This window comes from Melanerpes formicivorus, unplaced genomic scaffold (assembly GCF_026170545.1).
Source record: "Melanerpes formicivorus ecotype bairdi unplaced genomic scaffold, bMelFor1.0.p_v2 SCAF_65, whole genome shotgun sequence".
NCBI lineage: Eukaryota > Metazoa > Chordata > Aves > Piciformes > Picidae > Melanerpes > Melanerpes formicivorus.
In genome coordinates, this window is record NW_027142417.1 from 2,792,495 (window position 1) to 2,808,845 (window position 16,351).

Consider the following 16,351-nt stretch of genomic DNA (forward strand, 5'->3'; position numbering starts at 1 on the left):
GTGGCTTTCATTTGTGTTTAATGCAGAAGAATTACCTGACCTCTGGGGCAGTGGATCCATACACTCAGGGATTGTCTCTTCCTATTGACGAGCGACGATCCGCACAGGTAAAGGTCTGGGGCACCTGAAGTGAGTGGCTGCTGAGCTGGGTGGTTAACCCTTCATGGGCAGCTCCATGCCAGCCCAGCTTGATGCCAAGTGCAAGACTTGTGCTATGAAATGTGTTGGCTTTGCCCTTGCTGTGCTTACCTGTGCTGGAGCCAGGTGAGAACTCAAAACAAGTGAAAATTGCTGCTAGGCAAAAGCCCCAAACTCCAAATTGAACCAGGGACTAAAGAGAAGGAAGGCAGCAGGAGTGCAATGCCCAGGAAGGGGCAAGGCCACAAGGACTCCTCAGTGCCAGTCTGCATCTGTGCTGAGGTTGTTAGCCACAAGCTTTGCACTTCAGCACGGTGTGTGTGCTGAAACAGTGAAAGGTGAAGAATCTCCGACAAATTCTGTGGAAATGAGGCCTGTCTGAGCTGGGCATGTGCCTGACTGTGGGTGGGTTGATAGCTCAGCAGCTCAAGCAGTGCATCCTAGCCTCTGTCCTCCCGTTCATTGCTGCTGCAGAGCCGAAGAGCTGCCAGGAGATGTCACACTGTGCCCTGCGAAGCACTCGGCCTCGGGGCAGATGGTGCTTAGAGGTTAACATCTGCACTTGGGTTCCCTCTCTGAGGTACAAAGTGCAGGCAGACAGCAGATTGAATGCTCTGCTGAGGGTTTGCCACCTGTAAAAGACCCCCCTGGCTTCTCAGCCTTGGGAAACGCCCCTCAGGCAGCTTCCAGAGCTGTCTGCAGGTTTGGTGGTGTCACTGCTGGAAAACCTGCAGCTGCCAGTTGTGGAGCACTGCTCTCACTTGCAAACCTATCCCTAGTTGGTGCTTCTGTGCTGATTGAAGTGTGAGTGAATGATTTTGTGTTTGACAATTGTTTGTGGGCAAGCATCTAGATGTGATACCCAGGGATCACTTTTGTAATGCCACTTTGCCATTGCAAAATACTGTGACAGAACTTGCTTGTCATCTGGGTGATGGGTGGAAAGAGGAGGTATGAGAGATGCCTATGGGCTGAGTAAAGTGCTAAAATCAGGGCATAAGGCAAGTCAGAGCTTGCTTTACCTGGAGCCTTTAGCATTTCATGATGTACAGTCCTGGGATAGTCTTAGAGCTGAGCCAAGCTGAGTGTAAACGTCAGCACCTTGCAGACCAGCTGGGACAGGGAGCAGAGAGCAGCTTGCTCTGATTTGCCTTGCATTCTCACAAAGAAGGGGAGGGCCAGCACACAGCTCATGTCTGTTCCCTCAGTGCTGCAGTTCTGAGGGGTCAGGAGCTGCTAATGTCCTCTTCACTGCCTGTTGTAGGAGAAGCTGCGGCTGGAAAGGAACAAAGAGTACAATCAGTACCTCAGGGATAAGGAGCAGTGGGATGAAAGGCTCAGAAACTTGGGGAAGAAGAGCACAGAGGTAAGGCAGTTCTACTGCAGCTGATCCAGACCAGAACTGATCTTGTCAGTTGGTTCATCATTGACTAAGGCATACAAAACAAGCAGGGGATGTTTCATGAGGCCCCTGTTTCATCAGTCTACCTCACAAGCCCTGTTAAGAGTCATACAGCAGAGCTCTTGCTCCCTGCTCCACTCAGGTCTATCCAGTAGAATCATTCTTCTGTCTGAAACCAGGCCCTGGATTGTTCAAAGTGGTGTTTGATTCTTTGCCCCTCTTCATCTGAAGGTCAGGCTGAGTTTGTAAAAGGCCCAGCCAGCACTGAGAGCCATTCTGCTGAGAACCAGTAGAGAGGAGGAGGAGTGCTGCTGCTTTTCCTCAGGGAAAACCCCAGGGCTCCTGGCTTTTAATCCCTCATTGTAGCATTTCTCTGGCTCACCATTACTCCAGCACCACTTTAGGTGCTGGAGCAGGGATTTAGGGATTGGTTGAAGAAACACAAGCCCATTTGGTTGCTCAGTGTGGTTTGTTCATATTCACTTCTCCTTGATGTGTTTCTTTTTTCCCCCCCTAAAGCGGAATGAGATGGACAGGAATAGAAACCCCACTGCTGTTAGCAGGCTCCAGCCAGACCACCCTGCAGGAGCAGAGCCCAGTCATACAGGTGCAGAACCTCCCAAGAAGGATGCCTTCACCTCTACAGAAGGTTATGAGGAGCTGCAAAGCAAGAGGTGGCTGGAGGAAGACAGGTACCACAGGCAGGGTGGGGAGCTGGAGCTGAGGAGTCGGCTGCTCAGCAGAAGACTCGATGAGGACCTGGATGTTCCCAGTCGAGGATGGCGTGGATTTGCCAGCCAGTCTGGGATTCCCATCAGGAAGCATCACAGACTTGATGAAGGTTATGATCTTGGGAGAAGGTTCTACAGAGTGGACTATGATCCTGAGATGGGTGAAGGAGTGGAGCCCAGGCTGAGATGTGAAAGTGCTTACGGCAGAAAAACTCCCCAGGTGTCTCGTGCTGAGAGGTATCCTGCTCTCTGTCTCCTCCTTGATTCCTGTGCTGCTTGCTGGCAGCTGTGGCTTGCTCTCATGGAAAACTAGCCAGGATTCCCATGGGAAAGCAGGAGTTTTGCACTTGAAAAATGAGCTTTGTAAGAAGCTCTGGAAAAAATGCTTTGAAATCAGGCCAGTGCCTAAAGCTCTGCATCATATATCAGGGGGCAGAGGGTGCTTGGAGGGGGAAGCCCAATGCTAGGGAGTGCTCAGGTTCAACAGTCTGTACTGTGTGAACTGGTACAGCACTTTGGTTACCTAGACTCCAACTTAGCTGATTCACCTACTCCCAAACCTGCTCCAGGTCTGGCTTTTGGCAGCTACATTTGAATGAAACAAAGGAGCAAAGCTTCTTGTAGGCAAGTTGTAAGAAGGTGCCAGAAGAGTGCTGGTTTGCTCACTTCACAGGTCTTGGAAACAGGACTTGGGGCTTGCTTTGGTTTTCTTTAGCTTTTACTTTCCTTTAGGCCTGTTGGCAGGATGACTTCCCTGCAGTGATGGAAACAGCACTGTCTGCCCTTTGATAGGCAACACAACCACCTTTGTGTTTGCCCCCTGAAGTTAACGCCTCCAGAAGGGAACCTGCAGCGCTCCCAAGTGTCTGGTGTTATGATCATGTTTTGTTGTTAGCTGCTGAGCTTTTAAGTCATTGCTTACAGGCAGAATTTTCTGGACATTAACAGCTGGGAGAAACAGCCCCTAAAATCCTCTCCCAGTACAGAAGTGTTTTCTAGATGGAATGAAGTCACACTCTGCAAATGCCAACGGAGTTGAAACAACTCCTCTGCAGAAGTAGCTTTTGAAAGCTCTTCTGGGCCTTTAAAGAAGTAGCATTGTAAAAGCAATTAACTGTGGAGCAAGTGGAATGTCTGGAAGCCTTTGGGAGGCTACATGAATGAGTTGTGTCAGACACTGTGTTTGGAGCTGCAGGAACTTATTCATACCAGGGCACTGGAAAAAACTAGCAAACACAAACTGTGTTCAGGAGGCAGCAGGAACCAGGCTGCTGGATGAGATGGGAAGGAGAGGATGCAGGAGGCATTGATCCACCCTTAGTGGAGTGATGCTGGAGAGGAGCAAAGCAGGCTTCAGGACAGGGAGAGGGAGCTGCTGGAGGTCTCACTTCAGATGGGATCTTTTCTCTTTCCTGAAGGCCCCAGCAGGATGCAGCAGCAGGAGAGGAACCTGCGGGCCATGCCGATGAGCTGAAGGAGAGGGCCCGTGTGCAGCAGACCTCCAGAGCTGGAAACTCCAGGTGTGGCACACAGATATTTCTTTCTGACAATTGTGCTTCAAAGCCATGGTGGAAGGGGAATTTCTTTAAACCCCTAATGGCTTGTCTGCAGTGGCTGAGGGCTTTTCCTGCAGCTAGGATGCAGCAGACAAGGCAAGCATGTTTCCTCTGAGAGCAGCTCCAGCAGCCTGCATGCCAGCTCTCTTCTCGAAGCAGCAAAGCCCCTGCTCTGCAGCTGGGGGCTTCTAATGATTGCAGCAAGTTGGAGTCCTTCTTGGAGAGTTACTCCAAAATCCCTCTTTTACCTCTTGCCTTGCTTTTGCAAGCCCTGAAGTGATCTAAGTGGGTGAGGCAGAAGCAGAGCACTTGTAAAGCCCTTCCATAAACTCCTGACTGGCACCACTCAGTCTGTCAACACTGCTCACAAGCTCAGCTGAGTGCTGCTGCTGGCCCCAGAAGCCACAGGCAAACAAGAGCTGGGAAACACCTTTTTTATCCTTTTCTCTCCAGGCAGTTCCTTCTGTTGCTTTGGATTTGGGGAAAGGTCTGTCATAAACTTACCACTTAATGATGCAAGTGCCTCTGTCACCCTCTGCACAGCCTGCTGGTAAACTGGACTTTGATCTTTCCATTTGCTCTCTTGTTTTTGCCAGAAGTCAGCTACAAATCAGGTCTTCAGCTACTGACCAGGCCAGGTCTGCAGCTAAAGTGCCATATGCCACAGGCCTCCTTCTTGGTGAGTATGAGCAGCTCCTTCCTGGCACTCAGGCAGGCTGATTGCAGGTTTCATTTGTCTCTGGGAATAATTAAGGCAGGGAAAAAATGTTTACTTTTCCTTCTCTTTGCTAGTTGCCCTCAGACCTTAGCTAGAGAAAAAGCAAGCCATGTTCCTTCCCCCTTCATGTAAGAAGGGTTTCAAATGGGTTGTGAAGAGCCCAAACTTCTGCTCAGAGTCCATGAGCAGCTCAAGGCCCAGAGAGATGGAGGTTTTTTTACACAGTGAAGCACAGGAGGAATATTAACCTTTGTGCTGTGGCAGACTTCAGTTGCAGCAGTGTGGGAAATGGTCCTGTCCTGTGCAAGGGCAAATGGCTCTGATCATCTTCCTGCCTAAATGTAGCCACAGCATGTAGCAGGGAGTGGTTTTGTTGAGCTTAGTAGGGTGAAGTGGTTGCAAACAGCATTCCTAGCTCAATGCAGAGCATCAAGGCACAAGAAGGAAGGAGCTGTTCCTCAGATGGGAGCCTTTGAATTGTGTGTGTGTGGGGGGAAAGGCTAAGAGCTGTCAGAATCCTTCCATCACCCAGAGAAGCTGCATGGCTGCAGCAGGGCTGAGGCAGGGAGGATCTCTCTGCTCTCCTGTGTTGGTGCTGACTGAAATGCACTGGCTGTGGCCAGTGGAAGAGTGTGTTTTGTGGAGCACTTACACAAATCCATGGTCATTCCCATTAGGAGAGCAGGACCAAGCAGTTCTCCAGAGGAAGAAGGAGAAGTACAGGCAAGAGCTGATGGAGCAGATAGCCGAGCAGCAGCGCAACAAGCGGCGGTGAGGGCAGGGCGTGGGAGGGGGCTGCAGGAATCCAGGGTGGTAACAGCATGTCCATGACTGGGGAACTCCAGCTAGCTAGGCCATCTTGCATCCACTTGAGCTGCTTGGCATGAGGGCTTTAGTTTCTCATAAATTCACCAGCTTTCAGAGGAGCAAAGGGAAAACTGGTTTGGGTTTATGTCACTTTACCAAAGGATGTGAGTTCCCTTTGAAGGCCAAAGAAGCTCCAGCTAAACATAACCTTCCTTGCTCCAGAGGGTTAGCTAATTACTTGGCAAATCTTGGTTTGCCCTCCACTTCAGGGAAGTTACCTTCCAAAGCACTTGTTTATGCAGGCTAATAAAATACAAATGCCTTGCCTGCCTGGCAGCAGCTGAAGGATGGCATGGATGCAGAAAGCCACACAGGGCTGCTGCTGCAGGGGCAAGGAATCAAACCCCAGATCCTACTGACTGTTTCACTGGAAAACTGCATGCTGGAGAAGCTGAGCCCTGAGATGGCCACACAGGGCTGCTTGCTGCACTCAGGCACTGATTTCAGTGTATTTGTTAGGAACTTTACTGAAAGCATTCCTCTTCATTCAACGTCCTGAAAGGCTGTGGTGGAGGTGGGTGGCTGGGCCTGGCCCCCTTAGGGGTGGCTGGGCCTTCATTAGGTGCAGTAGATGAATGAGCTTTGTCTTTTTCTTGGTTTTTCTACAACTAAAACAGGGAGAAGGAACTTGAGCTCTTGGTTGCTGCCTCTGGAGCTCAAGACCCAGAAAAGCCGGTAAGGAATGTGGCTCTGCTCTCACCTCTGCAGGCTTGCCTCTTACCTACACACTGGTGTCTCAGACATAAGCTCTGCAGGGCTTGTGCAGAATGAGAGATGCTGTGGGCTTGTTCTAGCAGGGCACTGGCCTGGGGTAAAATTGAAGCCAAGGCTGTAACTCAATGCACTGCCTTCAGCTTTGGAGGAAGATATCTTCATGGAAGGTATCACACATTTTCTTTTGTGTGACCCCCTGGAAGTTTTGTGCAGCAGTGCACAAAGTACTCGTACAGGGTAAGTGCACAGGAAAGACTCTTGTGTCCATGGTAGGCTGAGAACAAGAGCTCACTTCTCAAGCAAGAACAGTCTGGTTATTAGTTTAACTGCTCACCAGCTGAAATGACCAGTGGTGCTGGCTTCCTTTGGAGCCTACAACACAGAACCTTGTGGCCCTTCTGGAGAGCTCAGCAGAGCTGGGAGGAGCTCTTGTTGTCTAGAAAATGAAGAGGAATGAGTAGCTGTGGGATGCTGTCAGGCAGGGTTGAAATAGAAGCTGAAACAAATCTTACTCCTAACTGGAGAGGAAGAGCTCTGGCTGCATGTTGCTGTCCTCCCTGCTTCAAGTCTCCCTGGTGCTGGTTTGGTCCCTTCTGCAAACTGATGCAGCTGGGGTAGCTGGCAAAGGGCTGCAGCAATTTTGCTGCTCTGGGTGGCTCAGAGAGGCCATCTGGCTGGTGAGGGGTTCAGATGGGCAGAGGAAGAGGGCTGGAGGGCACAGCTGGGAGCCAGGCAGCAGCAGAGGGAGGAGGGAGCAGAGACCCTAGCTCCTTTGGCACTGCAGGGTGTTGAGGGCAGCATGAACAGCTCTGTCTTGAAGCTGACCAGCAGGAGCAGGCTGTGCTGCAGCACCCTCTGTACCTTGTGCACCTCAGAGCCTGGAGAGTGCCTGTGGCAGGAGCAGGATTGTCTCCAGAGCTAGTCCAGGGCATGTAGAACGTTGTAAGCCCCTTAATTTAGCTGAAAGCCTTCAATTAAGCAGAATTGCTACCCTCATTAAGCATCAGTCACTGTTAGCTTTAAATTGCCTCTTGGGGAAAGAGTCTAATTAGGTGGATTTCTTGGTTAATTACAGGTTGCTTAAATAGCAATGCCTGATTAGGGATCTCTAAATGCAGCCTGTTGTATGTGCTGCTTGTTGAAAAGAAAACAATCCCCAGGATGAGCTGAGTGCCAGAGTCACCTCTGAGAGGAGCTGAACTCCTTAAGCTTGCCAGGGTGAGAGCCTGCTGTAAATGTTCTGCTCCAGACACTGGAGTTTTCTGAGTGATCCTGTCCGAGGCAAACTGCTTTGTAGTGCTCACAGAATCACAGACTGCTGCTGCTGGGGAGGGTCTCCCTGGAGCCTTCTCTTCTCCAGGCTGAGTAAGCCCAGCTCCCCCAGCCTGTCCACACAGCAGTGGTGTTGCAGCCTCTGATCATCTTTGTGGCTTCCTCTGGACCCACTCCCATCAGGTCCATGTCCCTCTTGTGCTGGGGCCCCAGAGCTGGACCCAGCACTGCAGGTGAGGTCTCAGCAGAGCACAGGGGCAGGATCAGCTCTCTGGGCCTGCTGGCCACACTGCTTTTGCTGCAGCCTAGGCCTTGTTCTACTAATTCCTTGTTCACATCTAGAAACATGAAGTTAAATGTTGCAAACAAAAGTCCATGTCTGGTAGGTGTTGAGAACTCTAACCCTGAGGCTGTAGGTGCTGGTTGCTGAGCACTAACTGCCTTTGTCCACTGTCTTGCAGCAGAGTGGTGAGGAGGTAAAGAACCTTTTGCTGGTGCTGTGCTGGGGGCTGTGGCTTGCTGGGGGACACTGAGCACTTGGTTGCTGCTGTTCCTTTGCATGTTAGTTGGAGCCCCACAATGTTAGGACCACTGCACCTGGAAGCAATCTGGTTTATGTTATGGTTGATTTCCTTTTCTCTTTCTCCCTTGACCTTCTCTAAGGTTGTCTCCTTTAACCAGTCACTGCCATCTCTGCACAGGGCTGGCTGGGCTGAGAGGGTCCCTCTGCATCTGCCCTGCATGCCTGCACCTTAGCTGCATGTTGCCTTTGACCCTCTTCTGAGGCTGCCCCTTACCACTAACCATTTGATACTTGTAGCTTGAAAAGAAAGCCCTCAAAAGAGTAACTGTGGGTGAGAAAAGGGAGAAAGTCCAAGGAACTTAATATATTGCAGGGAAATGTTTATTGAGCAGAGTCTTCTGTTTGCTTTTGGGTTTGACTGATCATCAGCCCCTTCATCCTGGGGAAGGGTTGCAGAAACCTTTCCTGTGCATCCTGTGAGGATCTGGGTAGGAAAGTGGCAGCTCTGGAAATGCTGCTGCTTTCTGGCCAGTCACTGGATCCACAGTGGTGGTCTTGGTAAAGCTGGGAGCTGGAGGTGGTGCTGGGCTGCCAGGGGCTCTTGGGAAGGGAAAATGCCACTCCTGGAAGTCTGACCAGCTAGGTGGGATCCAGTGGTGCAACCTCAGTGGAGCTTTGAGTACTTCCTACTGATAAGAAGAGAACTGTCTTGTGTTTGTCTTCTTCCCTCTCTTTTCCTTCCATTCAGCCAAACAGGTTGAAGCAGTTTGGCTTCTCAGCAGCAGCTGCTGAAGAGAAGGCACCTCCTGAAAAGCCTCGGGTGGCCTTCCAGACCCCAGTGCCTGCCTCTTCAGCCTCCCCAGTGAATGAAGACTTTCACAGGGGCCTTGCCAGCACCCTTGGTGAAACAGCAGCTTCCAGGTGCTTCCCCATCCCCCTTGTTTTGCACCCTGAGTGAGGTGGTTGTCGAGCCATGGACCTGCTGCTCAGGCAGAGCTGGGTGGGCTGTGGGGTCCTGCTCCAGGTACACACTGCTGTGACAATGGATGGGAAACTAAACTGCTTTGCTCTGAGATCAGCTGTGCAAGGTAGACATTCAAACTCCTTTGGGAACCAGCCAGGGAGGCTGGGTTGCCTGGGAAGCTGCTCTGCAGGGCTAGGATCAAGAGCACAGTGGAGGCAAGGGCAGCTTCCACTCGATGCTGTGATGGAGACCAAGCAGTTGAGGGAGAGAAAAGGACCTTTAGGCCTGTGGCTGAAGCTGTGCTGTGCCCTTAGAGCAGGGCCTAGTCCTTGGCTTATTTTATTTACTGTTCCTGCTGTAAGCAGGAAGTGCCATGGGCTGCACCAGCTGAAGGAATGCTTGGCTTATGTTCTGTAGGCCTCTGGGGTAGTGGGGTGCAGCCCTGCTCTGCTGAGGCTTGGTGTGCACTGAGCTCAGGGGAGCTCTTGGGCTGAGCTCAGGGCAAGTTGTTCCTTGGTGAATTCCTTGTTTTGCCTTTCTTTTGATGATCTTCTCTCACTTTCACCCCAAAACAAAGAGCTGTGTTCCTTTTTCTTCAAGGCTCACCCTGATGCCACCACCTCCCCCAGCACCAGTGCTGGCAGACAGCTTCAGAACCCCCTATGATGATGCCTATTACTTCTATGGGGCACACAACCCTCTGGACCCCAACCTGGCATACTGTGAGTGGAGGAGGCTGGGCTGGTTCTTGGAGGGCTTCAGATGTTGCTTTTAATCTGGTTAAATAAGGGACAGCACAGAGCTGGGGGCAGCACAGTAAGGCCATTTCCTAGGTGTGCTTTGAATGGAGAAGGCTCTTTCCAGTGCTGGTTTGGAATGAAGCAGCTTCCTCCTGCTGCAGAAAGGATTTTGGCTTCCAGAGCTTGTCCACAGCTTGAACAAGCTCTAGCCTCAGCTCCTTGGCCATTACACCTCCCAGATCATTTTCTTCTAGTCTTGATAATCAAACCATTGTGACTTTGAATCGTTTAAATCATCATTGCTCCCTCTTTGGGTGGTGGCAACACTTCAGATCTGTTTGGGAATGCTTTGGAAGGAGCTGTGTGAAGAAACCAACCTTTAAGAACTCCTTTTTTATCTACCTTTTGACTGCTTCACCATGATCTGATGAGTGAAATGATTCCTGTGTGTGGGGAGGGACTGGAGCTGAGTGTGAAGCTGCTTTGGAGATGCCTCTCTGGCTGCCTGGAAGACAAGCAGTGGTATGCACAGAGGTCCCAGCCCTGCTGTGGCAGTGCTGCAGGTCCTGTTTCAGCACAGGTGCCTCGTGTCCTGCCCTGGATGAGGCACTCAGTGCCATGGTTTGGCTGATTGGAAGGTGTTGGGTGATAGGCTGGGCTTGGTGATCTCAAAGGCCTCTTCCAGCCTGGTGGATTCTGAGAGTTCTGCAGGAGGCAAGGAGGCTTCCTGGAGAACTTGCACATTTTGAAGGGATTTGGTTGAGTTTTAAGACCCAGCTTTGTACCTTACACTGTACCTCTTGCTGCAGTGAGTGTTGAGGATGAGCTCAGCTTCTTAGAGAAGCTGAGAGCCCTGGTTGTGGTTCTGCTCTGAGCAGGGGCAAGTGTTTGGAGCTGAGCACTGACAGTGGTGCTTTGTCCCCTCTGTAGATGGTGCAGGGGTGATGGGAAGGCAGCCCACACCTGCTCTGGATCCTCCTGTGGGCCCAGCCCCAGCAGAGCAGCCTGGGTAAGTGTTGTCTGCTTGGCTTTCCACCTCTGGAGTGTTCTGCTGACCACAGGTCTGTGCCTTTGAAAGGAAGTGTTAAGGACAGCTCTTCAAACCCCTACTGAAGAGTCTCTGTCTAAACAACAGTTGGGTGAACTCCTGCTCTTGAAGACATTTGAGGTTCTAAGCTGCCAGGCTGTGGCAGCTCTGAAGGACTTCAGGAAAGGACTTGGAGGACTTTCTTTCTTTCTTTAATTCTCCCCCCTGGCCCCTGTGATGTTTTCATCTTCTCTCTGTGCTTTTCTGCTGCAGAAGTCTCACTGGGCAGGGGAGCACAGGAGTCCTTTCTGAAGAGAGACCAAAGCCTTCCAAAGAGACAGCTCTGTCTTATCAACAGGAGTTACAGCAGCAGGTACTGAGAGAGAAAGCTGCTGATGCTTTCCTCTGGTGGTACTTCACATGCAATGCTTGGACCTGGAGCACTCTTTCAGACCTATTTCACTGGCTTACAAGGAGAAGGTTTTCTCCCTTCCTTGCTTCCTCCTGTTCCTCTGACCCTGCCTTAGCTCCTTGTAGCTTTTCAGGTGGACAGCAATTGATTTTGCAGAGGCAAGGAGAATGTTCAGAGTGGCAGCAGTGTGTCATGGCTGTGTATTACAGACTGTCATGGGGCATTGCAGCATTATCCTCACACCCATCAGAGCCTGCATCTTAAAGGCAGGGAGCTGCTTAGCTCTGCTGTGCCTGAGCATGGCTGCAGGAATGATTAGGAGCACTCTAATTTCACTGAGTTCTTCATGATCTCTTGGGTGCTTATTCAAAAGCTTCCCCAGTGTGACCTTCCAGAGTGTTTGGAGGTGGTGTCTTACCCCTGTTCAGCTCCTTGACAGAGCAGACACATCCCTTGAGCCTCCTATCTTCAGCAGGCATCCTGGTCCCCTGCTCCAGGGGCTTAAGTGCAAACACCTTGCAGGGGTTTGCTCATAAGATGTTTTGACCCTGATAAGGCCTCTTCCAGAAGGGGTTGTGCTGGAAGCCAGCTGAGTGGCACTGCCATGTCCTTATCTCAGTTTCCTGTCTGTCTTCTGCTGTTCTGTCTCCCTTGGCTGGCTTGGGTCTAGATACGAGAGCGGGAGGAGCGCCGCAGGCAGGAGAGGGAGGAGAAGGAACGCTACGAGGCCAAGCTGGAAGCAGAGAGGAGGAACTACAACCCCTGGGGAAGAGGAGGTGGTGGTGCTGCTCTCAGAGATGCACAAGGAAACCTGCTAAGTACGTCTGCCACAGCCTGGGGGCTGCCTTGGCGGGGTGGATGCGCTCCTGCTCTAGCAGGGGCTCTGTTCAGGTGTGCTCAGTCACGCTGCAGGCTCTGCCTTGACAGACAGACTTGTTCTGAGCAGATGCACTCCTGGAGTGCTGGAGTGAGGAACTGGTTTGGTTTCTGGAGAATCACAACTTCAGCAAAGTGGGAAATGGGGCATAGGGAAACACAGCACATGTCAGCTCTAAGTGAGGCCAGCAAACAGAATCAGCTGCAAACAAATGTGCTGCAGGGTGCTGTGAAGACTTAGGATGACCATCCTCCAGGAAGCAGGGGGGCAGTGGTTTGCTTGGGTTTAAGTAACTTCCAGGCCTAGAGAGCTCTACTTGTGACAGGCATGGTTTGAGTAAATGCATAAAGCTAAGGGGAATCTTTGCCTTTCCCCAAGTAACAGTGCTGGTACATAGCTGCACGAAGAGCAGCCAGCAGGGATTGCCTTGCAAGGTTTGTGTCCTGCAAGTGCTGTTCTACACAGGATGGGAGCTGGGAGACAGCCACCATCAGGGCAAGTTGCTCTTCCACCCCTCCAGCAAATTGGAGATGGCTGCAAGATTGGAGTTCACATCCTGGCGCTGGTGAACCCTCCAGAAATGTTTCCTGAAATCCAGAGAGCCTTCTTCAGGCAGAATGGGATTGGTGTGGCCCAGTCCTGCCCTGTGCTGGCTCTCCTCGCTCTTGCCCTTGGCATCTGAGTGAGAGGCTTGCAGTTCTACAGCTCTTGATTCCTAGTGTGAAACAAAGTGGTGTTGCTGTCATGGGGATGTGGTGTGGGATTCTGAGGAGGCTTTTGAAATGTCTCCTGCTAATGAACCATGGGAGCTCTCAAAGCTTGGGACACTTGTGGGGGGCAGTGCATCTATAAATAGGATGGTCCTTGAGTGATGCCTGGCTCCATTCACAGGGCACTTTGAGCCTGGGGGTAAAGGCTAAGTGCTTTTGGAAGGTTGTGTGCCCACAGAGTAAGTTCAGAAGCTTGTGCTGAGGCTCCAAGCTTGTGTCCATCCCAAGAGCTGGTGGATGTGTTCACACTGCCTCATGCTGGGCACTGCCTCTAGGTGCCTGGCTTCCCCTAGGTGCTAAAATGGTGTGGGTGGAATGGGTGGGAGGGAAAGGCAGGGCTTGTGTTAGCCTGGGCTCTGCCTATGGCTGCTGAAAAGCTTCTCTCTGTGCTGAAGTGAGGAACCAGGGGTTCCTTAGCCTGGCCTGCTGAATGACACGTGTGAAACCTTTCATGCAGTGTGACCAGGCTTGCTTAACTTTTGACAGTGTCTGTAGAGAGCTTTGGAGACTCCAATCTGTGGTGTCCTGAGAGGGAGGTGATGTCTGGCCACAGCAATTCCTAACTATCAGAAAGGCTGCTTTGAAAGATCATCTGAATGCTGTGCAGTGCTCTTTCTGGTTTGAAATGAGCCTGCCAGCTCTGGTGAGGACTTCAATAACCAGTCTTAGATTGGCTGTGGTAACTGAGAGGCACCAGGTACATCTTGGTGCAAATCACGTTGCAATAATCCAGATGTGGATTTCTGCAGGTAAGCAAAGACCAAAATCCACCTCAGTGGTTCCATTGCCACCCTTCAGAGCACCCAAGGAGAGATTCAGGGCTTAGAAGAGCAGCACTGAGGCCAAAGGACTGTACAGCTGCAGGGAGCTAGGAGGAGGGCTGGTTTGTACATGTACTTGTCAGGCACCTTTGCCCTTGAGCTCTTCCTTTCCCCCCAGCATTTGTGGGCAGGGCAGGGGGGAGGCTTGCTCTGAAGAACCCTGCCTGCTGCAAGAACACCACCAGCAAAGGCCTTTGAGTGGGTGAATCCCTGAGGACTGGTCTCACCTACAGAGAGCTTCAGTGCTGCTGTCTTTGCTTGCATTTCCTGTTCCCAGGAGAGGTGGAGCCAGAGCCCTGCTGGCTGTGCCTTGGCTGAACCAAGCTAAAGTGCTTTCCCTTTCCTTCAGCCGACTTGAACGTGATGCACAAGCGAAACGAAGAGGCCTATCACAACCCAGAGGCAAGGCTCTACCAAGACAAAAGGGCTCTGGTGGCTTACCCAGGTTTGGCCTCCCCAAGACCTGAGAACACAGAAGCACCTCCAAATAAACCAGCAGGTTATTAAGAATACTCTATCAGACTTAATTAGAGCTGTTAGTGATCAGCACTCTCTAGTTCCTTCACTCCTTTCCAGCAGCCCTGTCATGGTGTTGGTGCTCTTCTAGCTGGGAAGCCAGCATCATGCCTCCTTCCTAAGCTTCCTCTTTGCTGTCTGTGTGCTCTGAAAATATCCTCTCAGTACTGACAGCTAATAACTCTGTGAGCACTGAACAGCTGGGACCAGTACAGTAGTGTGCCAAGTTCAGCTAATCAAATCTTCATGCATCTTGGCTTCACTTCTAAATGGCAGTAAAACACTTGTAGAGTGGAGAGAAGGTGGAATGAGAGGAGGAGGAGGGTCTGCTCCTGCTGATGGAAGGGAACCTGAAGGCAGGTTAAGGTGCAGTTGGTAGAGTAGCAAAGCTCCAGGTAGCTCTGGAGCATGTGCAGCCCTGGGCACTGCTTCCAAGGCTCAGGGGTTATCCTGGTGTCCTACTCTCTAATGCTGCTTTCTCTTGGCTGTTGTGAGATGTCTGAATCTCCAGACTTGGCCCTAGCCTGGGATGGGCAAAGGCCAGGGTTGGTGGTGGGCTCAGGCCATCTTGACACTGCTTTTTGCTTCTGTCTGGACAGTTTCTCAAGACCACAGTCAGCAGTGTCCTCACCCCTGGCTGTAGAACCAGGGATTTGGTTCCTCTGTGCCCTCTCTTGCTCTTTCTGCCTAGAGCAGTGTCTGTTTGAACCACTTGGGAAGAAGTGGAACAGGCCAGGGAAGGCAGACTGGCAAAGATGCCCCAGGTCAGACACTCCCTGTGGGATCAGGAGGTGCTGCCACCAGTGATGGGAGCTTCAGAGTCTTGCACCTTCCTAGGCAGGTGGCTTTGTGTAGGTCTTGGTGGGTTTGGTTGTGTGGTAGGTGCTAGCTCTGCTTCCATCTGTCCACACAGGGAAGGTCAGGGGGAAGCAGGAGGACAGCTGCAGCTCTGCTCGGGGGAGCTGTGGTCCTTGCACCTCCTTTGGTGCAGACAGGACATGAATGAAGATGCTGTGTCAGCTGAAGAAATAACTCAAGTTACTCTGATTCCTTCCCTTCCTTCCTCCCTTTTCTCTGCTGCCTGGAGGGATCCTGTTCTGTGTGGGCCCTGAGTTAATCTTCCTGGCTAGAGCTCTTGGGGCTGTGTGGTTGTGATGTGTTTGGGGCTAAAGGAGACCTGGCACCCCAAGCTTCCTGGTGTGGCAGGCACCTGACACTGGCAAAACAAAATCTTCTGGCTGCTTAGTTTTATTTGCCACTCTGGGGCTTGCTTTGCTGCTGCATCTGTTCCCATGGTACCTAAATAGTTGTTCTAAGAGTGGGGAAGCCCTAAGGAGCAGAGCTGGCTGTGCCAAGTCAGAGCCATTGCAAACAGGGCAATCTTGAGCTGTGCACTGTGTGCTGTTGCAGTTAGAGGCAGATGGTATTTTCAGATGCTGAGCTGCAGACTGGAGAGTAGAATAAATGGCTCCTCTAGGTGCTCTTGTGCCAAGAGAGAGCTCTGCTGGGGTTAGGCCCTGAGCAGTCACACCTGACAGTGCTCTCAGCACACAACAGAGCTCTCAGTCCCAGCTGTTGCTCTCATTGAGTTATGACTGCTGCAAACTCCCTTTTGAAATGAGTGCCTGAGTCCTGCTCCTTCCCTCTGCCTTGCTCTCTTAAACTGGCTTTGATGTGGATCTCTAACCCCCCCAGGTTTTCCTTCTGCCCAGACCTCTCCTTTCGCTCGAGGCAACCTCTTTGGGGAGTCCCCCTCGGCACAGCAGCTCAAGCAGCAGGAGGCCTACAAGAACTTCCTCCGCCTGCAGGTGAGGGCACACAGCAGCTCAGCCACTTCCCCTGCCTGGAAAGAGGGGCTGCAGGCAGAGGAGGTCGTTGGAGAAGGCTCTGGGGGGACCTTAGAGCTGCCTTCCAATACCTGGAGGGATCCTACAGGAAGGCTGCAGAGGGACTCTTCATCAGGGTGTCTAGAGACAGGACAAGGGGAATGGTTTGGAGCTGAGGGAGAGCAGGGTTAGACTGCAGCTGAGGAAGAAGTTTTTCAGTAGGAGGGTGGTGAGACTCTGGCCCAGGCTGCCCAGAGAGGCTGTGGTGGCCTCCTGCCTGGGGGTGTTGAAAGCCAGGCTGGATGAGGCCTAAAGCAGCTGAGTCTAGCTGAGAGGTGTCCCATGCCCATGGCAGGGAGGTTGGAGATGATCTCTGAGGTCCCCTCCAACCTGAGCCATTCCTTGATCAGATACTGCTGACCCAATACACTAACCACTCACAGCCAGGTCTGTGCCCCAGAGCTGTGCCAAGAGCTG

At 51.7% G+C, this 16,351-nt stretch overlaps 1 protein-coding gene across 13 annotated transcripts in view; it reads left to right on the top strand.

Moving 5' to 3' along the window:
- The window catches only part of CSPP1 (centrosome and spindle pole associated protein 1), a 32,001-nt gene that overhangs the window by 8,234 nt on the left and 7,416 nt on the right, over positions 1–16,351 (top strand). For 8 of the 13 annotated variants that reach the window (XM_068162515.1, XM_068162512.1, XM_068162514.1 and 5 more), the window contains 14 exons: positions 27–107; positions 1,403–1,504; positions 2,060–2,508; positions 3,690–3,791; positions 4,424–4,506; positions 5,223–5,316; positions 6,030–6,087; positions 8,670–8,842; positions 9,486–9,607; positions 10,556–10,634; positions 10,926–11,025; positions 11,735–11,882; positions 13,882–14,031; positions 15,744–15,856. In XM_068162515.1, the coding sequence (XP_068018616.1) occupies positions 27–107; positions 1,403–1,504; positions 2,060–2,508; positions 3,690–3,791; positions 4,424–4,506; positions 5,223–5,316; positions 6,030–6,087; positions 8,670–8,842; positions 9,486–9,607; positions 10,556–10,634; positions 10,926–11,025; positions 11,735–11,882; positions 13,882–14,031; positions 15,744–15,856 (1,854 nt within the window). The remainder of the gene's footprint in view (positions 1–26; positions 108–1,402; positions 1,505–2,059; positions 2,509–3,689; positions 3,792–4,423; positions 4,507–5,222; positions 5,317–6,029; positions 6,088–8,669; positions 8,843–9,485; positions 9,608–10,555; positions 10,635–10,925; positions 11,026–11,734; positions 11,883–13,881; positions 14,032–15,743; positions 15,857–16,351) is intronic. The other 5 variants (XM_068162519.1, XM_068162524.1, XM_068162513.1 and 2 more) reach the window with 4 other exon arrangements.